A 26449-nucleotide genomic window follows, 5' to 3' on the forward strand; every position below is an offset into this window, starting at 1 on the left:
TACTTAACTTTTTTGTAATAAATAATACCTCAAACTAAAGTTAGGATAATATAATTGACATTGCTGGATTCCTTGTAAGACCAGGAATATTTTGAATATAAATGTCATATATTTTGCACAAATGATAACATAGTTACTCAGAGAAAAAATGTTATCTAAAATTTGTATGTCTAATGCAAAATATATGATGTTTATATTCAAAATGATCACCAAATTATAAGAATTCCAGCAATGTAAATTATATTCTGACCGGGTAATTTGTATGAATTTTACTCATCATTATTGTTTTATACGTTTTACTTTTATCTTCTTCACCATTGATCAGCTCGTTAGCCGCTTGGGCGATCGGTCACATCTGTTACGCTTTCTTACATGCTAAATTGGGTTAGCTGTGATTGCCTGATGACATGGTGTTCCAGTTGCCATCAGGCAAATTTGAAACAAATCTTATGGCTGGATGCCCTTCCTATCACCCCATCCACTTTTGCAAAGTGGGAGCTGGGCCTTATTATGTAGGAATTCCAAGCTTCCTCTTACCTGGCAAGGCAGCTAAGATTATACACCTGCTAATGTATTAAGACATACAGTATTAAATTTTCATAATTATTGGTGTTCTAAGTGTGCCATAACCTTGTGCAACTTGAAGGCATACAACATACAGTATGCCACTGTTAAAAAACCCAACTCATTCCTACATTTTAATCAAATTTGACACTTTACCCATTTTTAGCTCTTAATTTTTACACAAACCCAACACATACATGATCATCCACACAAAATCATGGTACAGTACACTGGTCCCCCCCAAGTATGCAGGTAATTGGTGCAAACGGAGCAGAGTACTTGGGTATTATAAACTAATGGAAAAAACAATTAGTTCCGGGACCCCTCCAGATAGACACCACGAACCCAAAACTGGTCTTTCAAAGCATTTTTTCTGCACACAACCTCTATGAAAGTTACCCTTAATTAAATAAGTGTACCTTAGTTATATAAGGTGAATAATAAAAGAGAAATAAGCCCTTAAATAAGAAGAATAAACACTTTCTTGCCATTGTCCAGCCTGCCTATTATCTCCTTGTGTGCCAGGGTCATCGACTTCACTCTTCTGCCTGGCTGGGCAGGTGCTGGAGTCCCAACAGCAGTAGGTAGGGTAGCCAAAAACACCTAAAAAATACAGGAAAAAGCAAGCCACTGTAGTGTCTTGAGGAGAGGAGGACTGGGACTGGCGTCTGCGTTGTTGGTGAAATGTCCTTGTCTCTTATTGGTTGGTAGTGGCCACTCAGCCAATCAACAGCCAGGTCCTCTGCTCACTTCATCTCTCCCTCCCCCACTTGGCCATGCCTCACGGAAATTTACGCCCTCATACTTGGGACCCTTTTGTACTTTGGAATTTGGGTTGCATGGCAATGATGCGTGTAGTTGGGTTCCGCGCAGTTAAAATCCGCATACTTGGGGGGGGAGCACGGTACTGTATATGATCCTAATGAGGGATTTGTACTCTAAGGGACATCTTTTAAATTAATTGTTTGGGTACAAAGGGTCTCTCTGTGCTGAATAAACTTGTATGGCACTTGCTAAATAAAACATTGAAAATGAGACCTCAGAGTGAAGGGGATAACTTTCTTTTTATAGTATACTGTAATTTATATGCTTGATTTGCATTATAGAACAGGTTAAGGATTAAAGATGCACAAAATAAAATTTGTATTATATATTTATCAATAATATTAAAAGGTTTCTAAATTTTAAACTGATAAACCATTTTTGAATTTTAAAAAGTTTTGTTACGCAAGCAAAATCTTCAACATTATAGCAGTTGTAATCACTAGCTATGTATGTATCATTCTAGGCAAAGTAATCTTTCTGTTTTCTGGCCAATCTCTTAAACTGAAGATGCAATTGAACTGTAAATGATGAGAATTCCCCAGAAAATACCCTAATCAACAGTAAAAAGGAAGATTTTAGTATGGCTGAAATAAGAAAAGCACAACTAAAAAAGGTAACCTTTTTCTTGGACTTCATGATAAAGCATAAGAAATTAAAGAAGATTCACTGACTAAATTGCACCATCATTTGGGAAAAAGTAAAAAGTTAATTCCTTTTCACAACTTGAAGTTTATTCCAAGTGATGAGTTGGTGAACATAACACTGTAGCATCTAGCACTTAGGGGGAACATTTCAGCAGTTGAGGAAGGTAACACCACAACACACATTTAGTATAGCAACTAGAAAGGGGAACACTAAAACAATACATTTATTACAGAAGTTAAGAGTATGAGTATGTCTGATCTTCATTCTGCTCATCCTGCATGATATCAAGAAATGGCGGGTAAGATTGAAAAAGAAGTCTTAAGACATTCCAAGAAATTTTATTTCTCCAGCTTAAATGGTAATTTAAATTTTAAGTGGCTTGTAGACAAAATTTGTAAATGTATATGGGCAAAACTTCAGTTTATATACTGACTCAGAGCCAAAATTCAGATTTTGGAAGAAATTTGCATACTGTAGGCAATCACATAAACAGCTGATATTAAAAGATTTATTACAGATAATACTATTTACAGCCAAATACAAGATTTGAGATGTAATAAAACAATCATACATAATACAGGTTTAACAAAGTAATAATATATATTTAATGCATCCTGCCCCTCTTAGATTTCTTAAATCCTCCTCTTTTACCCATAAACTGACTCCTAGCCTTCCTATTCTTGAATCCTTCATGGCGCTGTCCTGTACCATGCCACTTTCCTTGCTTTTTCTTGTGCCACTCATTTCCTTTCATGTTCTGGTCACGGTCTACTTCCCAGTTGAGTTGCTTGGCATCTGTGTAAAGGTACATTAAAATTAAGATAGAATTATATACGTTCATTACTGTATTCACTTTAAATTACATGTACAGTATTAAAAAACAGAATTATATAATAATCTTTTAAAGAATTTCCTAAAGCCAGGCATCTTCCATAATACTGTACAGGCTACTTACTATTGGAGAAGGATTTGCTTTCAGTCAATCTTAAACTCAAGACAGGATGGTTTAATAAACCATTTAGGTACACCGATCACCCCTCCCTCTGTGGCACATCATGTATAATTTGCTGTCTGGGGGCTTGGAGGTCTTTTGTAAGCTAAGACAATCCAATCAGCCAAGACCAACATTTAAATCATATTTCAGTTGCTTTCTGGCTGCCATCAAAACAGAGCTTCAGCTCAATTCTACCCAGGCTGTTTTTACAGAACCTAATGTCAAGTCCCTTTGTACCATTTAATAGATAATTGGCAAGGAACTACAGTTCTAGACGTTATCATGGAAGTGAGACCAAAATATAGCTTATGGTTATCAGTACACAAGCTCTGTTTATATCTCATCCCTGCTCTGCCAAGTCTAGGTTATCCTATGTAAGGTTGGCTAGCCTTGGCCCCATACCAAGGTAAAGTATCCCTTGGTGGCCTTTTTTTTTTAAGGGTGCCATTAGTTTATAAGAAGAAAAGTATATATCAAAATGATGTGAGAAATATTTGTTTCTGTCCCATTTTAAGTTTTGATGGCATAAAATAATCAATGACTTGATTGGAAATAAATTGGTTACAAATCAGAAGTTACACAGTTTAGTCACTGAAGAGTTCCGGTGGTTGGTGTTTATTCAGGAGCTTTATGAAGCTTTTGACAAGTGAATTTCGAAAAGAATATATCTAGTTTAGGGATCTTTTTGGAATGAAATTAGCTCCAATGATAACCACATGATTATTAGGAGTACAGTAATGTCTGATATGGTCAGTGGAATTTTCTGTGTTTTAATTAGACAATATATATTATTCACAACTGCCAGATTCAACTAACTGGCACCAAAATGAAATAATTAATATAAAATCAAAAATGCCTCCAAAGTCAGCTAGAATTGTAAGTTTCAATACCGTGCACAACGTGGATGAGCTTTCATATTTATTGCTATGATAAACAATAAAATTGATAAATAACATATAACAAAATACAATAGCACATATTTTATGAACCAAAAATAGATCCTTCCACATTCAAACCATCCTCTAGGCGACATGATACAGTTCAGCCAGGCAGTCACCCAGGAGACTCAGAGACGTGTGGCTGCAGTTGTGCTGTGTGTATGTCATGACGTTACATTGAAGGAAGGAGTGAAGCTCAACGGTAATGCAGTTATGGCCCACAGCCTCCATACACATTACCTTCGCACACACACACATCTATGCTCTTAATTTTTCTTATTTTGTAGTTTTATATATCTTTTTCTTTATTTCTAAGCCACATTAAAGTATTGTAATGATTTTGCCATAAATTTTATAATTTCATTACATGTAACAATATATGAGGTGGCTGGGCTGGCGAGTTGGCAACGCAGTTATAGCCCACCAGCTCTTCACACGTTCAGTTCCCACACATTCACACCTACTATATGCTCTTAATTTTTCTTCTTTTATAGTTTTATATTATATTTTCTTTATTTCTATGCCACATCATTTATATAGAGTAGAATAAGTGTCAAAGAAGTCTGTTTTTCTGAGACACAAATTTGTGAGGTCAGCCTGTAGCACTAAGCATTGTAGGATTTGTTTGGGGGATCCTAAGAGTGAAGTTCTACTAACCAGAAAATCTCTTTATCTGACACCTCTCAATCCCCGTAGGTGCCGGATAACCAGGGTTCTACTATATAAACTTTGAATATTCTAAGTCTCTTACTGAATGTCATAGCTTCTTTGCAAATAATAGTGGTAAACTATAACTCATTTAAATACTGTTAACAAATAAAATTTAATACTGTAATGAAAAACAAAATACACATGTTATTTAAAAACTGAAAACTTAAACTAATATTTTTTCTATTTCATAATTTGTAGATACATTAAAGAAAATAACCTATGTGGAATTGACTTAGTATTTTTTATAATCCCTTTTACAATACTGAATATACAGTTCAGTATTTAGAAATGCAGTAGGATCGAGAGAGTCTATTTTCATATATAAATCAGATGCTGACTAAATACATAACAAAATTACTTCCAAATATCACTTACGTGCTCTGTCCTTATTTGCCATTGACTGAGTTGTGTTAGGGTTCATGTTCCCTTCTGCATTTTCTTCCAGTAAATGGGCAAAAGTCTCAGCACTAGCAAACATTGAGCTCAGGGAATCGGAACCTTTTTTCTTCGACGGTTTCTGTTTATGAAAAATATTCATTACTTAACACTCCTGAAATCATCTATAAAACATACACAACAAAGAGATTTAAATTCATATTTTCATGTCTCACCATCAAATTAAAGCAGACATTATTTATCCTCAGCGCACTCTTAGTGTGTACATCTCTATATGTAAGCAAGGAAGCATGTATGTGTGTGTATATAGATACCACATGTGTAGCATGCTGTATGTATGCTTGTACAGTAGATACAATAACCCTTCAATAAGACACAATGCTGTGATCAAATGAACACTGTTCTAACAAAGCCCTGTGTTTTGATTTAATGAACAAATACGTAAAATGTGGTCATGATTTTAGGCTGTGACCTGCAAACTTCTGCCTGTTTAGTTTTCCTTGTCATGAAAAAATAATGCATCAAACTAGCTGAAGGTCTAAAATTACCTTAACATCAAAGACACCACACCAGAGCCACATAGCTTCCCTTAACATCAGTTAGGAGACAAAATTAACACAGAATTTTTACTCCAGATCTTAGATTTCCAAAAACCATCCCAATAAAATACAAAATGTATTAAAATTAAGATTATTATTTTTTGTCAAACTCATTAAAAAATATCTATTTATCGTAAAACTAATGTAATACGGGAATATTTTATTACAATGAAATGCATTAAGACCAAGATACATCACCCAACCACCTCCCTTCATATGGCAAGTAACCAACATGACTAACATTTCACCACTGCATGACTCTACCGCAGGATAATTAGTGATCAGACTGCTGCCCTGAGCTGGCTGTCACTTTACTAAAACAAATCCATCTGACACAAAACATTATTTTTACATGCTCACCTCGCAAGCAAGTGGACCCGGGTTTGATCCCCAGGTAGGGTGAAACTATGGGCAAGTTTCTTTATGCCATTTGCCTCTGTCTACCCAGCAGTAACTGGGAACCTGGATGTTAATCGATTTGCGGATTGTATTCTGGGGTAATGGTTAGCCAGTGCAATTGGCGAGTTGTCCAGTCTTCTCGGACTATTCCTTGACACTGGGTCATGCAGCTAATTAGCTTTGGGTGTGGTTGTTGTGTTGGCAACAGCTTCTACACCTTAAAACAAATTCACGCCTAAGAGGCCCTAGGGCCAGCCATCATTGTTACACAAGGGGCAACCATTATTTTTATTATATGGTGGTGTGTGGCAGAACCAGCTTGTTTCTGGAGGTTGTCTGGTCATTTCTTGGCCCACAAAAGATGTGTGTTGTTCTCTATGCACTGTGTGACTGTATGGTGGTAGAAAGGCACTAGTTTTCACTGGGTCTTTGTCTTTCTTTTGTGTTACAATAAGTTACAGTTTTTAATAGTTCTCTTGGCTTCCCTTTTTGATGGTCAAGTTCATGGATTCAGTATTGGCCATACTCAAGATTTTGGACTGTAAGGTATCCTTGTAGGCAATGCCTATGGTTCTTATTCAATAAGTGAAGCGAAAAGCTACAATGTGGTCAATGCCAATGAATATTTGTAGGGATTGCCTATGCATTACTGGAATATTTATGAGAAGGGGGAGGGTGCCATAAGAGTAAGCCCTATGAAAAAATACCTTCATAATTTATACATTTACTAGCATATAAATGTAGTACTCAATGTTGTATGCGTCAACAAAAAAAAGTGGCGCCGCCAGCGTCAGAGTAAATGGCCGAGAAATTTGATGCCGTTGGCATAAACGATTTCATAAATTGACGATGTTAGCGTCAGCCTCAACACCTAGCGTCAACGAGTTTTCAGTGACGTACAAATGCAGCCCCGAAACGCGTATTCTCCTGTGTATGGTAGTAACATATGCAAAATCAAAAAATCTTCATTCACTTTTAATCATCTATTATTTATTTATATTATATCATTTTAATTATTCATTTGTACCCCCACAAGAATACTAGCATCTCAAAATGCTTGTCGCTCATTCTGCTGCACTTGGGCCTCATGATGTCCTTGCCCATGGAGAACATGCGCTCCATGGCAGCACTAGAGGGGATAGGGGTGTTGTATTTGATGAACAACTCCCTCATGGCTTTGTCGGTCGTCTTTATAACAAGATAATTGAAAATCGAACTTGGAAAAATCTAACATTTTAGAAGTTGACGAACAAATTGACACTTGATGCTCCGCTCGGGTGAAAAGTTGACTGCGTCACCTCCCCAAAAAATTTATGGCATCAGCGTTAACAAAAAGTTGCCACCATCCATTGACGGCATCAAAATACAACACTGGTAGTACTGTATGTGTTTGAATAAAATTTATATATTTTTTTTACATAATAATGAGGGAAATTTGACAATTTATTTATTTTTTTAACATCACTCACATTTAAAGTCTACTGTATATTATTTATCAAGGCAATAAGACTGAAGACTATGTAGCTGGGATATTAAGTTTTGTTGGAAAAATCGTGCGTAATCTGATAAATAAGCCATTAGATTTGGTTCCACCCCCCCCTTTTTTTTATTATTATTATTATAGGTTTGGTTTAGTAAAAAATGTATTCCTAAATTTTTTGGGGGGATCTTGAGAAAAAAGATTTTTTTTTCAATTGAAAAGTTTCCTCATGTTAACTGTTATGCCGCAAATTTTTTCTAAAGTATAACATTGTAATTTTTTCAAAGTTTTCAGTAATACTGTAGTTCAATTAGGATGGCAATACAGTAAGTCTTCGTTTAACGTTGCCCCCAACAACATTGTTTCATTATAACGTCGCTACTCTTTAGATACCCATGATTCAGACAATGTCCCGCCGATTCAGTATAATGTCGTCACGGACTACTTTGTATGGCGCATCACCCTCTCTCACCCAGTCAGAGCAGGAGGAGGAGTCACCCTCCGGGTCTCAGTGACTCGCCACCCTCCTCCTCTCCACTACCCACCACACACTCACTCCACCTCTCCCCATCAGTGAGTACAATACAAAATGATTTAGTTTATTTATCTTTGTGGATGTATAATATATATTTTCTTTAAAAATTCCATTGAATTTATGTATATGTAATGTACTTTATGGGGCAAAGGGAGGCTGGGACACTTAACTCCCATATTTTATCAATTTCTTTTGGGGAAAATTTATTCCGTTAACGTTGCGGTTTTCAGGAACTGAACCACGACGTTAAGCGAGGACTTACTGTATCCTTTTCTTATGTAAATTTAATTCTGAATTTATTTTCTTGCTTGATATTTCTTGTGCAAAATTACATTAACGGAGATATAAGAATACTAATAGTAAAAAAGACCGCCCTTTTTTACATGTTGGTAACCTTGGAGTGATCAAATGAGGTCAGGTCATGAGCCTTCACCACACAAGAGCCTCAAATTAAGATAGTATTATTAAGTAATTCATCTCCAGATCATGAGCAGAATCCTGTCTGAGTGATCTAGAATACACAACACACCGATGGGTAGGCATTCCCTTCGGTCGTGATTCCCTATAGGGATACCCAACACTTCATGATCTTGAATACGGCCGAATATGTCCAGGGATTAACTTGTTGGAGGATTCACCTCTAACAAGTTCATTTCTTCACTCTTGATTTTTCTATGTGTAGGCCTACTGAGAGATTCAGGTCACCACTTTTGACGACCTGAAGCAAACACCCTCAGCAGATCTTTCAAATTTTATTCACCAGAAAAATTACTAATGCTCAAGGGCTTGCTTTAATATGAACGCCATTCAAAAGTAACTGTCAATTACGCCCTAACTGGAATATACACTGCAGCATACTCCCTTATTATCCAGCATAGTCAGGGTTGAGGGTATGCTGGGTATGTACAGTATGTAACAATATCAAACCAACCACATGCTAGATGTCTGAGGTTTTTCGACATACAAAGACTGGATATGCAGGAGTTTACTATACAGTATCATGAAGTAAACTTAACAAAACTATTGCTATACTTATGTAATACAGTACAATTTCATTGTTATGTGTTAATGTAATAAAGTAAACCAATTTCCAATAACTTACATGGGAGAATTTTCCACTTTTCTTTTTCTTCATTGATTTCTCCACCTCAAAACTCTCATCATCTGTAAAAAAGAAAAAAGAAAATAGTAGCATACAATACAGTATCTGTACAGTAGAATCAAGAAGATCCATTATCCTTACGAAAATCCCACTGAACCCCTTGTGTATGGGGGTCTCCCTGTGCTGAATAAAATTGTCTAGCATTGCCCAAATAAAAAGTTAAGAGTGGTATCCTTGTATTGAAGGGGTTAAAGGGGCAAGAACATCTTTAGTTAACCCTTTTGATGCGACATGTGGGGTAACCCGCACTAAAGATTATAGTAATTAAGACCGACATGTGGGTATTTTCCATGGCCTTGAAAAAACCTTACTGATAAAGACAACATGTGGGGATATTGGAAGGATGCTCAAATCGCCGCCAAATGCCGACTGCTGCCATCTAACAAACTCCCAGGCAACTACAATCATACTGATGTGTTTGTTGTGACGTATCGTTGGATCATATGCGGTAGGTAATTTATTGTCATTTTGTTGATATATAAGTTTTTTCATGTTATACCATACATGTATATCATCAGTATATCATCCTGTATAAGCTACTATGCCAATATAACCCTGTCATTGTGCAATATGGTGGAAAAATGCACATCAACATGTGTTTACTCATTTTTTTTTTGTACGATGTTGTATTGATATTAATCTCTGCTTTGTACTATTTTGAATTGATAGCACCCCAATAAAATTATAATACATATATAAATTTCTGTTTATTGACTAAATTGATTCCATTTATTTGCCATATATTGGACACTGATTTATACCAATTTTCTGCATTTTGGGGAATATATGTCATTTTTACTCTAAAATTTGCACACATCTGTGACTTTTGGTTCCAGATTAAAAAAAAAAAAAGAAGTTCATTATATAAAAGATATAGAAAATGTGATTGTATGAAATTCGTTTTTGGCTGGATAATGGACACTTCTGGAACCGGCGCGAAAATTAATTGCGCATCTAAAGGGTTAAATTATCACTTCCCATCTTTCATGGCAATAATACCACAGACTACTCACGACCATTGACCTATTATATAACTTCAATATCATAACCATAATAATAAACAGTAAGTAAACAACTGATTGTTTACAAAAAATATTGTTTTATATAGAAAAGATACATGTAAACAACTTACTTGAAAATTCTTCTGTTTCATCAAAGTTTAGATCATCATTGTCAAGTCCATCCAAATCATCTTTATCACTGAACTCTTGCCAATGCCCATCATCATCAATATCACTGCCACCACCAAAACTTGGTTCTTCTTCATTCCCATCATCAAGCTCTTCATCACTCATGTTGTCATCTTCATCACTTTCCAAACCCTCTTCATCAACTGAAATACAAATAGAAGGAGAATAAATTAAAAGAATCCTATCAATCTACATTTGAAGAAAGATTTAATGATAAAAGAAAGTTAAATATCATGCCTATAATTTTAACATCATAATTTTGTTTATTTGGTGTTTTAATTTCAACTTTGGAAGTGCTGAGTGACAACTCTGGTATTTACCAATGGTAAAAATACTTTAATGATGATACTATTAATGTCAGTCAATTTTTTGTATATAGTACAGTAATCCAATGGCAATTGTAAGTTTTCCATCTGTGAACAATCATCCTAATTTTATACATAGCACAACATTCTAACAACCATGGTATCCAGGTTTAAATTACCTTCTTACCTATTCACCGACCTAATTTACCTAATGGCCATCCAAACTAGAGGTGGCCATGACGAAGGAAGGAGGCTTGTGGCCTGTATAGGTTCTTCCATGTTCAAGACAGTCTTGTCCAGGGCTATTTTGTGTTTTTGTTTTGACAGCTTGAGCTGGTACACTACTTTATAGGTCTGCCACCCTCTGTATGAAGAAGTATTTCTTTATATTTGTCCAGCAGAGTATCTTGGATTTTGTTTTCCATTCCAGTCAAGATTTTCTGAGACTATGAGATCCACCCTACTGTGCCTTGTTTGAAGAGTTGTCAATCCTAGGGCCCTCAGTCTTCATGGATAATCCAGATAGTATAATTCAGTAATCATCCTTATCATTCTGTGTTGCATCTTTTCTTGGGATGTTTAAGTCTTTCTGGAGGTATGGTTTCTATGCCTGTATACAGTACAGTGATCCAGATGGGAACATATGAGATCCTCACAATGTTGGAAAAGCATTTATTTTTCTTTGAACAGTATTTAAAAGGTAATTCCTATAATTCCTAAATTTCTGTTGCCTTCAGTGATTGCCATCACAACTCCTAAATCTTTTTCCTTTTCAATAGCATCCAAGAATGCGTTATTCACAAAACGTTTTGGTTAGGGTTGGCATAGCCCATTTGCAGTCTTACATTTTGCAATGTTAAAATAAAATGTATTTGGCAGTCCTGCAAACATTTGATCAGCTTATGCAGATCTTTTTTCATGGTTGTGACACATTCTTGACCTGAAATGACTTGTGGGTTTCCACAGTCACTTCAGAAGATTTCTAACCCAATGCAATGGGAATACCTGCTAGGTCAGGTCTATCAAGTGGTTTGTCTTGTCACTTCATCATGTATATATTCCTCAAACAACAATCTGTTATCATCTACCACACCAAGGTCCTCTTCCTTTCTCTGGCCTCTTTAAATCAATTTGCCTATTTTTATCCTTCACTTCTACACTATATGACTTTTTACTGTCCTGGCAATAGTCATCATTTAACACTGTGCCAGAACAAGAAGAAGCAGCAGCCATACCTTCTGAAGTTTTATCAGTAGAATAAAACAAAATAAATCAAAAAAATATGAGATAAACAAAAACATGCGCTATATCCACAAGTGCCCATGCTATAGGATAACTGAGATATGTGCAGAAATGAACCGACTCTGACAGGTCCAGCTATTATAAAAATTTTCAGTACCATTATGTGCATGATCCCATGTCATAAAACAAAATACTTTCAAAATATATTGTTCATATACACATCTACATAAGCAAACTTTGAAGGGTATAAAACTGTCATCCATATTTATTTATTAATAAAAGTCTTTTTAGTATTTTGTGTTTCTCTCAAGTACCAAACTAAATTATTCCATTGAAACAACAATTCGATTTAGTGCAAATTTGATTTAAAGCGACGTCTCTTGGAACGTATCTCGCATTAAATCAACGTTCTACTGTACAGTATTTGCATTGTTATGGAGAGCGTTGGGGCCAAGTGTGTGGTGTCAGGGGGACATTTTCTTGATACTCGAGTTTTAGGTGCGTTGGATTTAAGCGTTATTGGAATAATGCGATTGTTCAATTAATACCAAAAGCTAATTTACGCGGACCTATTTTTTAAATAAGGCTGTCAAGACAGTTTATATTTGCCGTGCATATTCACCTGGTTGCCTGGCAGTGGAGTCACATGTGATGCCTGGTGAAGTGCTTGTAACTTATTACTATGAAGTCGCAGTCATATCAACATCAACAATTTTAATATTATTATTAATAATAATAATTATTATAATAATGTAATAATAAAGATTATTACTTCTAATGATGAAGATAATGAAGTATTCTGTACAACAACTGTGAAGACGTCCAGCAAGCTTCCCGCGTATTGCTTTCTCAGTTCACACCAGCACTACTTTTTCTCTGTGCTCTCATTTTCAGTGTGTGTTTATCATATACCTATTTAGTGTTAAACGCTGTTTTCCCCATTGAGCATGTCTGGAAAACGTCCATCTGCCTCCTCTGGGGCACCTAAAGCTAAAAAGGCAATGGACGTGAAATTAAATGTGATCACCCGCCTTCACAGAGGAGAGCTTGTATCGGAGGTTGGCCGCGTGCTTGGTTTAAGTGAGAGCAATGTTCGTACCCTGTGGGGTATATGATGGTTCCCTTAACCTGTACCATTTACATGTATTCTTATGGGAAAATTATGTTTAATTTATGAGTTTCTGAATTAAGCAGTGGTTTCCAAGAACATAACGCCCGCGTAAAACGAAAGGTGGGTGTATAGTAATTAAAAAAAGAAAATTAATGTTTTCCTAATACACACACAGTGTACTGTACAGTACTTTTATACAGTATAATAATAATAAGAAATTAAATAAAATTAAATACAGAATAACTTTTGCGCTGTACATTACAGGACATTAGGTATGTCTCTCAGGGTTCACTTCTCCTAACCCTGTATTTCACACAAGTCTCGGCCCTTGCCAACCATGGTAGAATTCTAGAACATAACCCTTATGATTAGCGAGGGATTATTGTAAAAAAATAAAATAATAATAATTGAAAAATGAAAATCACACCGCGTACGTAGCTATTTGAAAATCGAGAAATCATTATATTTAAAAAACACTTGTAAACACTAACTATGAGAAGTGGAGGTGGTTCCAGCAGCAAAGTCTATGTCATCATCCATATCCAATTCATCATCAGCACCCACCCCTTGCATCCTGCCAAGATACTGGTCAAATTCTTCATCTTCAACACTACCAGAATCCTCCTCATCCACCGGCTCTTTCTTCACTCTAGTCTTGTATTGTGTGAAGTACCTGTGAGTACATAAAAAAAAGTACACAAAAAAAAAGAAGAAATATTTCACTCTTTCAAACTTTTTCTCAATATGATGTAGAGTGGCCAGAACCAAGACCCCCCCCCTCCCATTAATTTAAGTCTTGCCAGGGAACAGGTCATTTGCTTCTTGTATTCAATTAAAATAAGAATAGTAAAGAAAACTTGACAGAAGTACAGTGTGACCTCACAAATTTGTGTCTCAGAAGTCTGTTTTTCTGCAAATCCCCGCATTTTCATGAGCATTCCCCAATTACCCCCTGTACTGTGTTTATCGCTTGTCCTTGCTCATTAGAGAAAAAAAATCATTATAATACTCTAATGTGGCTTAGAAATAAAGGAAATATAATATAAAACAATAAGCTCAGAAAAATGAAGAGCATGGGTGTGTATGTGTAGGAAGTGAACGAATATATCGAGGCAGTGGGCTGAAACTGCGTCACCGCTGAACCTTACTCCCTCCCTCAATGTGACGGACACACTTCTGTCTTGCACTTTTCAAACAAGTCAGGGAAATGATCATTCAAAAGCTCTAGTTAATTATACCTGTTCATTATAATATTCTTTGGCAATACTACTAAGTCCCCTACACCATGGTAACTAAACCACCCCCATACCATAAGCATAGCAGGGTACTTCAGTGTACCTAAGGTCCAGTGGCTCATTACCATTAAACACGACCAAACCTGTTGCCAGTCACCAAAAACATGGTCTTGTTACTCCACAAAACTCTACGGAATTTAGCTTTATCCCACGCACCATATTTCTTACAAAAAGCAAATTTTTTATTAACTGGTGCGCACAGTCGGCTGTGGTTTAAGAGGCGGTCAGCAGCTCCAATACTTCAGGTCTTTATTTATGTGGTGCTGAACTATCCTTAATGACACATTAATAAGAACACTTGGGATTTTTTCTTTTATTTCCTGAGCATTCAAGCGTGGATCTGTCTCCACTTGATGTTTAAGTACATTCAGAGTTCAGGGAGAGGTTTTTCTGGCCTTCCCAGGATGTTTAGCATGGGACGATGTTGAGCGGGGTTCACCATCTTTACATTTCTTCACCTAATGATGCACAGATCTCAATGGTACACCGGTAATTTTTTAAATACATGTATCCTTAAGAGGCTTATCCTCTTTGCTCAGTAGAAAAATAACTGCTATCTTATCACTTGTAAGAGGCTTATTTCCTACCATAATGGTTGGTAAACATGGAAATGGTGACAACTCAAGGAAAATTCAGAAAAATCAGGGAGAACAACAACATCCAACGTCATGGGAAGATTTGTGCAGTGTCCCAACGCCTCAAACAGCTACCAACGATAACTAGAACGCACAAATTTCAATTGCATCAACCAACATTATTTTAAGGTGGCTAAAGTACAGTGGTCCCTCAGTTAACAAACACAATTCGTTCCAGTAAATTACACTTACTTTGAGGTGTGTATGTTGAAGGTTCCTGGTTGATGATGATGATGGGAATTAGAAGTGGGGGTGGAGGAGAAGGGAGAAGAGAAGGAAGTGGGGATAGAGGAGAAATCACCTTTCAGGGGACCCATGCTTGATGCTATCATTTCACCAATAAAATTTTAAGTTCACTTGGTGTAATTCAAGATTATTTTATTTAAATCAACACTGCACTGCGCTATATATTATCAATATGTTAACTAAATTTCAGAATGACCAATAATTTCAATGAAAAATGCAAAAATATTCAAGAAACCAACAAAATAGATGTTCACTCCACTGTCAACAGAGCCCAACTGACGCCTGGTGGGCGAGTCAAGCGGCTGATGGGCGCACAAAAAACTAGTTCCCTATACTGCATATATCATCAATATGTTAAATAAATGTTAAAATGACGAATAATTTTAACATAAAAAATGCAAAAATATTAAAGAGCACAACTTTATTGATATTTACTTCACTGGAAACGAATGTAAACATAGAACAGATAACAGAATTGGCAGACTAGCCCATCAGCTGATGCTCACAACAAAACGTGATGTTCATAATGATTTCGTTAATCAAATTTTTGTTCGTTAACCGAATTGAAGATTCTTATGGAAGGTAATTCGTTAACCGAAATTTCGTTAACCGAACCATTCGTTAACAGAGGGACCACTGTATTATAAATACGCATCTGGCAAAGAAGTGAGGACAGGTCCACCACTGATTTTCCGGCACCCTTGGTTCTAAAGCCTTGCCGGATTATCCGTTTTGCCGGACCAACCGAGGTCAGGTTATAATAATTCAACAATACACCTTCGACCCACTAATTATACACCTCCTGTGTCTCTAAAGCACCATGGACTGCTAGAAACTAAAATTAAACAAATATTAAATGTAAATTAAATGTGAAAAAGCCATAATTTTGAACAACATTACTGTACAGACTTTGTACTGTACTCAAATGTACTAGACTAGACTAAAAATTTTATCTCTTGTGCAAATATGTGATGTTTATACTCAAATTAATTATTATCTTACAAGAATTCCAGCAATTCAATTTATATTCTGCTAAGTCTAATCAGATACATTTTATAAGATAAAAACTTCAAGCCTAAAACTAGCTTCACCCAGGCTGGGAGGGAGGAAGAGAAGTTAAGTGCCCTCTCGTAATTTTGTCCTGACAAAAGGAGATGCCGGACCATCAGTTCCCAGAAAATCGGTGGTGTACCTGTATGTTCACTAAGTCCACTTCATTGTCAGGTAGATATAACATGGAGTAAATGGGAATAGGTTCTAATCCTTTGTTATTCTTTATTTAGCATACGCCAAAAATGAAAAGAAAGTACTGTACTATAATAATATAAATGGAAATGATACATAGCACATCATAAAATACAATCACTTATATTTTACGTACAAAAATAGTTCTTTCCACTTCAAACCTCTGGGCAACGAGCCAGCCACCTAGCTGACTCAGAGATGTGTGTGGCTACTGCATTGTGTGCATGCCATGACGTCACCCTAGGCTGGTAAGGCAAGGTAGGAACAACGATAAAATTGAACTAAACTTGACAATCAGCGGTAAAGAGGATGAAATAAGCTTACAACAGGAGTGCACATGTTTAAACTGAAATAAGCCTAAGTAGCAAATCCGCCGACACGCTGTTGGCAAACCGTTCCCTGCCTCCATACATACGTTCACGTACCACACAGAATAAACACCCACGCTCTTATTTTTTTATTATAGTTTTATATTAATTTTCTTTATTTTTATATCAATTAAGAGTATTGAAATGATTTCCTACAACTTTTATAGTTTTTTTACATGTAACAATGGCAACGTGTGCAGCCATCTCGCAGGCCATAGCTGACTGATGAAGCATTATGGGGGTTCTATTATTACTTATAATGGTTACCTTACATGATGTTAGATGCTCTTCACACTATTCATACATCATTCTCGGGTACTAAGTGGTTAGGCAGTAAGTAAACTGTCACAAACCACTCACAAAATGTTGGTGAGAGTAAGTGAGGAGAATCACCCTCACGACAAATAAACAAAGACTATGGCGATGCATTAAGGGTATTGTTGGAGAAAAAAATCTTGAACTTTCCATTAGCAAGTGGATTTGCTGCTCGTGTTTTAGATGTGTTAAAAGATGATAATGATGATAAATTGGGGTAAATAGCCACAAAAAGAAGAGAGAGGAAAGAAAACACAAACATTGGCTGTTTAAAACTGAAACCATCATGGCACTAGTAAAGCAAAACTAAAGTGGCCAAGCAAACCTGCCAGCTTCAAAAACAGACAGTTTTTTGATAAATTCAGTTTCCTGGAAGGCAGATAAATAGTCTGGTACCTGTATTATGATTATAATGCTGTGCTTATACCTTTGGTAAGATGTTAAAGTTACCAAAATAAAGATGATTCTAAGGCCCACAAGCTCATATGATACATGGCCAAAAACCAAAAACAAATTTTTTAACCTGGTTAATACCTGTGGAAGAAGTGTTCATCTTCTGGTACTTTCTGTGGATCTAGTAAACTGAATTGTTCACTGTTAACTGCAATTCCTCGAGCACCAAGAGGAATGTATTGTGTTCGTCGACCTAGTACATTTCCACCTGCACCTAAAAAAGCCAGAACCAAAACATTAAGTGTGGCATACAAGAGAAGATTATTTTACATGTAGAGATATATAATAATAAATACAAAGAAAGAAAATGCTAAAAGAGAAGAATTAAAATCAGTGTCCTTGGTATTGAAATGTCTAATTGTGTGATGATTAATTAAAACCATAAATTGTAGAGCAGAATAAAATTACAGTAATTCATAATCCATGAGTAAGTAAGTAATACTGTTTCTTGATATGATACAGCTTAACCATCTTCATAAGACTCACTCATCAGGTGACACATCAATGCACCCTTATCTAATTTTTGTATTACAGTATTTCCACTTTCTACATAAGAGTAAGTGTTATATGTCTACTCGTTACAATGCAAACCTTTCACTGTCACTTTGATGCTTTGTAGATGTCATTAGATGAGTAAACTTATGAAAAGACAACTGTTCAAACCATGATTAAATGATTAGCCAGTGGCAAGTCCTAACACAGCACACAGTAAGCAATGCACCCAACTCTGAAAACTGATGTTACAAGGTGGTAATCTTGATATGCGAGGCCATGGATATTGGGAGTTTATGGTTTTAAATTTCTTTTTATTTTAAATCATCTACCTACTATTAAAAAAAAAAAAAAAAGTTTTGCTTGACTGTTAATATTCATAAATACTGAAAACTTCAAAAGGTCACATTTCTTCAATGCTCATGATATTATTTTCTAACAATAACATGTTCTGTATCTTCATGACTGTCAATTTAGCCAATAACAGAAAATTCCCATGCCTCCATCACGAGCAAAAATGTGGAGAATGTATTAAGAAAAGAATGGGGAAAAAGGAAAGGGAATAGAAAGGGCAAGAGTAATGTGTAGAGTAGCAGTAATGAAGAAAAATCCTGACTTCATGCAACAGCATATGCATATCACTACTGCCATGTGTGACTGAAGCCATCCACTATACTGCCTCTAAAAACACCAAACCAAAAGCAACAATAATTTCATTTTGCTATTGAAAACATATTAAAAAATACTAAGCTAGCATTTAATATTTTAAGTCATAATCACTTACCATCTTTTTGGCCAGTCATTTTCTTGGGATTCCTGTAGACAAATCTATCAAGGAATCTCATGAGTGTGAAGTCTTGAAGTGGATCTCCAGAATACTCAATAGCTTCGCCATTTATGAGTTTGCTTGCAAACAGTGATACAGATGGGTGGTAGTGTGCCTGCAAATATCTTAATATGTACACACTTAAAGATCCAATACAGTAATCCAGAAACCTCTGCCAATAGCAAAATTCATAAATACCATTTTCAGTCTCTAAAAACCTACTCTTTGAATGACCTACTTCTAATAAATTCCTAATAAGCATTGTAATACACGATAATCATCACAAAAACATAAAATAAACAAATGTAAATTTTCAGAGAATAAAGTACAGGTATCCCTCGCTTTACGAACATTCGAGCTACTAAAATTCGCTTTCACAAATTTTCTAATTTAAAACTTCTTTCTTATTTAACGAAATTTACCCTAGCTCACATGAATTTTGGTTCCAGCCAAAATTTAAATCACGCACCCCAGGGAGTCAGCTGGGGCGGCCACTTTGGAGAAATGTGAACCGAAGTATTCTTGCTCTGTGATCATAACAACCTTCTCCCCCTCACTTCCGCATCTACCCCCAGCCCGTGTCTTTCGTTCTGCCATTCTTCACCCCTTGTGGTGAGCCCTTAAGGTAATAAACCAAAGTTATACTGTATTCTATTAATTATCTTAACGTGTTAGGTAGTAAAATACAGTATTTAGGTACCCTGTACTATGTTTCATTTGTTAGGTAGGTTTTTTTGTTCATGAACCAATTTCATGTTTTGGGGTAAAATATTGGGGTGTTCTTGTCATTGGTGAACAGAATCCTATTTTTCCAATTTGTTCTGTTATTAAATATACAAAAATTTACCTAATGAACCTAACCAATTCGCTAAGCGAGGGATACATGTACAGTAATACCCCGATTAGTGCTCAGGATACGTTCCCGAAAAATGGAACGCTACCCGAAACAGAGCTCTGTGGGGTCATTATACCCTTATATATATGGAGATGCATTCCTGATGACATTATTATTTACCTATGAGATGTATACAATACTGCATGTGAAAGGTACAGGTATCAATAAACACAGATTATTACATTTACTGTACATATCTTTATGAATTAATGAATAAGTAATGTAGTGTACTGTACAATATTGTAATCATAGTAGAATGAGAGAGAGGAGCAGCGTGTCGGTGAAACACAGTGGGTGGAAGGGACGCAGGAGGCAGTGGATAGTGCACAAATCTGCTCTGGCTGAAGCTAATCCATCTCTGCATCACTGAAATTTAGGTGATGATAATGGTAGTGATGATGATGGGGGTGGTAATGATGGAGGTGGTGAAGGAGATTGTGTTAAGTGGTGAGGAGGTGATGCGTCTGTCAGTTTCTTTGGTAACACTGGCTGCAACACTGCCAGACGCTATTGAACAGCTGATGTCTACCCACAAAATAGAGTGTAAATATAAATGAGCAGTGTTGTATCACTTCAACATTATGTTACATAACATTTAAAAAATGGAGAGAGAAGGCAGAAAGGTGGGGGTGATAAGAGAGGTGGAGTGGAAGGGAGTGGTGTGGTGCAAAGTTACTCAGGTAGGAGAGTGCCAAAACATGACGGGTATAAAACTGAGTTCCAGTATCTGTTATGTATCAGTGACAGCAATGTAATTATGGAAGAAAGTATCTGGCTTCTCAACAGTTGACATTCAACCCATCACCACACCTGCTCCCATGCACCTGTGCTTCAGTTAACCACACACAATTTTAAGTCATACAGGAAATAAAACCTACACTTAATATAATACAGGGGTATTATAAAACACATTTAATAATCAACTGTAGTCATGGGTACTCGAGAAAGAAAGAGTGAGTGAGAGAGATGCTCTTGGCGTGTTTTGAGTGTTTGGACTCATAGCTTTTGACTTCATTTACGGATTTTCATTTTTTTTTCAAGTAAAACTAGAGTTCCAAGATGCAAGCAAGAGCTCTATAATGAAGCAATGCTCTATGGGGTAGCACTAAACGAGGTATTACTGTACAGTACCAGTAAATAAAAATTTACAGTTAAAATTATTTTTCCAAAAGTTATGTACGGTACCTGTAGATAAGAGACGTAGACCTATTCTAGTTCAGTGACTGGCACTTCACAAAACAGGACAAGTCGCATCAATTTCATTTACCAGCCAAATTGTATGAAAATCACCAGTTTGTGATAATTCATACTTTCCAACAAAAGTTACTAAGGAAAAATACAAAACTATTAAAAAAATAAAAAATCTCCCAAAGACAGGATAAAGTGGCACTGATTATCTCGGTAATTACAGTAAAAGGTAGGAGGTTTGTGGATAACTTCCTCTTCCATAGCTTAGTTACCAATCAGCTGGGTACACTAGGATAATCTCAAAAGGTTTTGATCCTTTTAGAATTCTTTGATCCTTTTAGAATTCTTTTACCATCCTTCTTTTTACAGATTTGTGGAATCAATGACCAGAGTATTTTGTGTAATCAGTGTTCTCAGCTTTTAGTCAAAGAGTTATTATAATTGTTATTTTCTCCCCCCCCCCGCCCCCAAAATAAAAAAATATATACATTATCTGAATGTTATATTGATACTTGGGCTTGGACCCCATCACTGTCACTTACTATGCTAAGCTGTGATAAATCTCTCTCTCTCCCTCTCTCTCTTTTTGCCTATGAAATGGCCTTAATTTTACCAATCATGAGGTAGAAACTCACATGCCAGATGCTTTCATCCATAATTACATTGCTCTCAATGATACATAACAGATACAGTACTGGAACTCAGTTTTATACCGGGCATGTTTTGGCACTCTCCTACCTGAGTAACCTTGCACCACACCATCTCACTGACATACTTCTTCTCCCAGACACACAAGTCCTTCACAAGGCCTGTCACCCCTTTTGTATTGTATGTGCATCAGCTCCTTAGATGTTGAGTGCAAAATTGAGTTTATAACTGTATCACATTGAACCATGTACTGTACTTGTGTTTAATTTGGGGTCTTGGGATCATTAATTCCTTTAATACAAAAAATTGGTGTTTGTGATCTTTGAAGAGAATGACCGAGTTAAAAGATGTTTGACTCTGCATGTGGAGGGGAGGAAAGCCAGGGGTAGGCCAAGAATGACATGGGGAGAGGTTATAAGAAATAACATAGAATTGAAATTTTTAAGAAAAAGGCTGCAAGAGTCTGTGCAGCAGAAAGAGCTGCTGTCAGGTAATTGCAGCTAACCCACACATGCATGGATCCTTAAAACATAGATGATGATGATGATGATGATGAAGATGGATCCAAATATGTGTATTGTGTTTCATCACCAGTTTGGCCATGCCACAATGATGGAGTTGAACCAGGCTGTGCAGATTAACAGTTTCCAGCACTTCGGCCCTGCACGGACAAGCGATTTTTTATGTCCATGTCTGGCACTTACCCGGCGGATAAGCTAATATTTTGAGAGGTAAATACTGTAACTAAACGAGAATTTGTCAGGTGTTGCATGACCCCACCTCCCTGTACAAGTTTAACCAGGGAGATCCATCTTCGGACCAACTGTCATCAGTGTACCAAGATTAATAATATTTCAGGCGCTTGTAATCTATCTACATTAAGCAGTCAACCACCTTTCGTCAATTGGTGTTAAGTTGTCAAAATTTCAGAGGAAGATCCAAGCTGAGAGGCTGTAAATGTGAGGTGACAAGAGCTATGATTTCACAGACAACTTTTACTGCCACTGACACCAGAAATGGGGTAATTAGGGTAGGATATAACAGATACCATCTCCAACTCTCCACATATCCTGCAGGTGTGAGGTGAGTGGAATTATGAAGGGTGATGGTAAAAGGCATTTAGACAAACACAAGTGATCTGAGTTGATACACACAATAAATTTGAATGTTTTAAGATGTATATTAACTTTTCCCATAAAAAGATCTTGGTAAGCAGATTTCCTCCAAAAACTTGCCAGGGCAAGTAAAAAAACATCTGGGCAAGGAAATTTCAAGTCACTTGCCCAGGACAGGTAAATATTCCACATAATTTGCACAGCCTGGGTTGAGCTCTCAATAAATTTAATAACTCACACATATGTGCAATTTTCACTTCACTCAAACTCATCTTAGAGTAATTACAAACCTTAAGGTATCCAAGTTCCCACACAGGACTATATTCAGCCCCACAATATAAAGGGTTACGGTGGTAGGGATCATAAACTGTAAGAGCAGTTGTTGATGGTCCACGATGCATCCATGATGAAAATATATTAGGTTTACTAGAAGACATTTCAGAACAATCAATTTTGACTTTATTTTCTTCAATTGATGCAGAGGGAAACTTTTCTTGATAATTTTTAGTAACATCTGTCAATTCCTGAAAAAGGCAAAGGGAAATAAATAAAATATTAGTGCTTCATAAAAAATTTAAATTAAAATTTTTCATGTGTTGGAATAAAAGTATATACAACTGAGAGAAGTGAAAGTGACTACAGGAAGGAATAACCTTCTTAACTACTATTTTGTAACCAGGAAAGAATGAAGATTACAACTATACAGTACAGTAATGCATTCCCTTAATTCTCCAGCTGTGTTGGAAATTTGACCCAATTCCCATAACAACAATATCAATAAACTGTAAACCACCACTGTACCAAGATCTTTCAAATATACAGCAGGTTCTCAAAGTACGGGAGGGTAATGTGTCGGGAGCCTTGAATAAGAGTGTATTTCGCCTATATTCAGGTCCCCCCTGTATACTGCATACAGCTCCTCCCCGACTTACGACAGGGTTAGGGACCCAAATCCAGGTTGTAAGTCGAAATGGTCGTAAGTCAAAAATGCTTAAATAATACATAGAAAATCTAAAATGGGTGTCTCTTTTTCTTCTCAGCACCACAAAACTCTCACTTTTAAGCTTGCCAGCCATTTTAAAGTGAATTACAAATGAAAATTTTCTCTGTGTACTGACGTTGGGACTCAAAAATACGTAATTTGATAAAATTTTGGTATGACTGAGGCAGGTCGTAAGTGCGGGTGGTTGTAAGTCGGGGAGGAGTTTATGTAAAAAGCCATTTTCTATACTACCTAATATTAACAACTGCGTGAACTCCTACAAACCGTGTATCCTATACAATACAGAAACAGCTTAAATGGTCAATAAATGTACATAAATATTATAAATATACATTTTATAAAAGAAAAAGATTTTGCATATCTCATTTTCAAAATGTTTGATGGAGCACATGGATGACTTGTTTCTGTGGAACTGACGCACAACTTGATAAGTCCAATATCTTGACAATGTCTTCAAATGTCCTCACAGTATTGAAATTATTTTCCTACAACTTTTAAAGTTTCTTTACATGTAACAATGGCAACGTGTGCAGCCATCTCGCAGGCCATAGCTGACTGATGAAGCATTATGGGGGTTCTATTATTACTTATAATGGTTACCTTACATGATGTTAGATGCTCTTCACACTATTCATACATCATTCTCGGGTACTAAGTGGTTAGGCAGTAAGTAAACTGTCACAAACCACTCACAAAATGTTGGTGAGAGTAAGTGAGGAGAATCACCCTCATGACAAACAAAGACCAGCTGTGAAAATTTTCTTACAGGGGGTCTACAATTTACGAACGTCCAACTTACAAATGCCCGCTGATGCGAACGGGGTTAAACTTGAAATTTACAGTACAGCTCCTCCCCGACTTACGACCTGCCTCAGTCGTACCAAAATTTGGTCAAATTACGTATTTTCGAGTCCCAAAGTCAGTACACAGACAAACTTTTCGTTTGTAATTCACTTTAAAATGGCTGGCAAGCTTAAAAGTGAGAGTTTTGAGGTGCTGAGAAGAAAAAGAGACACCCATTTTAGATTTTCTATGTACCGGTATTATTTAAGCATTTCCGACTTACGACCTGGATGTCGGTCCCTAACCCCGTCGTAATTCAGGGAGGAGCTTTTTATTTACCTGATGGCTTGTTTTTTACTTTCATTTACTGTATTTTGTCATTCTATTTCTTCTTTTGTCATAAATTAAGTAATTTTATATGTATATAAGGACTCAGGCTATCATACAGTGGGATTATAAACGTTGTTCCGTAAATACGGTATGCACATAGCATGTGTTCCGACTTATGTGCAGATCCGACTTAAGAACGTCCTTAGGAACGCAACCCGTTCATAAACCGGGAACCCCCCTGTATATAATACAAAATAAAATAAACAGGTATGCTAGAACACAAACAGAGAGACAAACAAACCAACAGACAGACATCCCAACAAACTGAATTGATTAATATACTTGGCTGTTCCTGAATGCAAACACTTGGTCTACACTTCCTCTTCCTTTCTTGAACCCAAACAATTCTTCCACTAATACACTCTCAGTTTGTATCAGAATTCTCACATACGAAGACAACCACACTTAACATCAGTATTTATTCCTATTTTTTTTTATACATTCATTCAGGGCAGCATTCCCTTTACACAGGTGATCTATTTATACTCTGCCATTCCTTTAGTACCCTTCCCTCTATTATGCCTAACCTATTCACTCTTTATTCGTTCACTTTCCCATCTCCCTTCTTTAACACTTTCACAGTGATTTATCCATTCCAGTTAAGTTCTCTCTCCTATGGACATAAACTTTTAGTCATAGTCTCACTTTATATTTACCTTATTAATATTTTCAACACTTTCCTCTTGATTTTCAATTTCATCTATGTCTTCTGCATCTGAGAAGACCTCTAAGCCATCATCATCATTTAAATTGGTTTGTAGTAATGTTTGGGTCATCTTCTTGAGTCCTGGTTTTTCTTTTATTACTTCCGAAATAAGGTACAAAATACCACATGTCATGTGTGAATTCAGGTACTGTGTTGTCTGAAAAGTAAATTCTTGGTTATTGGCTGAATTAATTAGAAATTAATGTTCAATAAATGTTTTTCTACTTACAAAATAGAGTATTCTGAGGCACACAAAAATCATTACAATGTACAGTACCACTACCGCTGCATTCTTCTATTTATCCTCGAAGGAAATTTCAAAAGCTCACATTGATCAATAATTTATACCCGAGAGCCAACAAAATACTTAATAACTTCTGGGAAATACAGTAAACCTTCACTTTTTTGTGAGATTGTATCCTTAAAGTTGTCATATACAGTAGTTGTAAAAATGCTCAGCTTCAAATATATCATGGAAAGAAAAATTATGGTTAAGGTCCCACTCTGACCATCAATTACATAAAACACTTGAGAAACAAATGGACAAACAAGATACAGAGCCCTTGTGTATGGAGTAAAGTCATTATACTGTAAGTAGTTATGTCAGTAAGTCATTAAATTTAATACCAATTACTGTTAAGTGGATAGATGAAAATGTGGATACAAACACAGTAAAACCTTGCTAAGGCGGACTAATGGGGGGAAGGGGTGTCCAGGATAAGAGATTGTCCGCCTTGGAGAAAGAAAAAA

General features: G+C 36.3%; 1 protein-coding gene across 2 annotated transcripts in view; it reads right to left on the reverse strand.

Moving 5' to 3' along the window:
• Positions 1-2528: 2528 nt before the first annotated feature.
• Positions 2529-26449, reverse strand: part of LOC121864989 (CCAAT/enhancer-binding protein zeta-like) — a 42621-nt gene continuing 18700 nt past the window's right edge. For both annotated transcript variants that reach the window (XM_042364249.1, XM_042364250.1), the window contains exons 11-19: positions 25650-25856; positions 23108-23341; positions 18930-19086; positions 17735-17867; positions 13588-13769; positions 10381-10581; positions 9189-9250; positions 5053-5194; positions 2529-2829 (exon numbers count right to left, since the gene is read on the reverse strand). In XM_042364249.1, the coding sequence (XP_042220183.1) occupies positions 2639-2829; positions 5053-5194; positions 9189-9250; positions 10381-10581; positions 13588-13769; positions 17735-17867; positions 18930-19086; positions 23108-23341; positions 25650-25856 (1509 nt within the window). In that variant the 3' untranslated portion in view covers positions 2529-2638. The remainder of the gene's footprint in view (positions 2830-5052; positions 5195-9188; positions 9251-10380; positions 10582-13587; positions 13770-17734; positions 17868-18929; positions 19087-23107; positions 23342-25649; positions 25857-26449) is intronic.

Source organism: Homarus americanus, unplaced genomic scaffold (genome assembly GCF_018991925.1).
Source record: "Homarus americanus isolate GMGI-L3 unplaced genomic scaffold, GMGI_Hamer_2.0 scaffold2539, whole genome shotgun sequence".
Taxonomy (NCBI): domain Eukaryota; kingdom Metazoa; phylum Arthropoda; class Malacostraca; order Decapoda; family Nephropidae; genus Homarus; species Homarus americanus.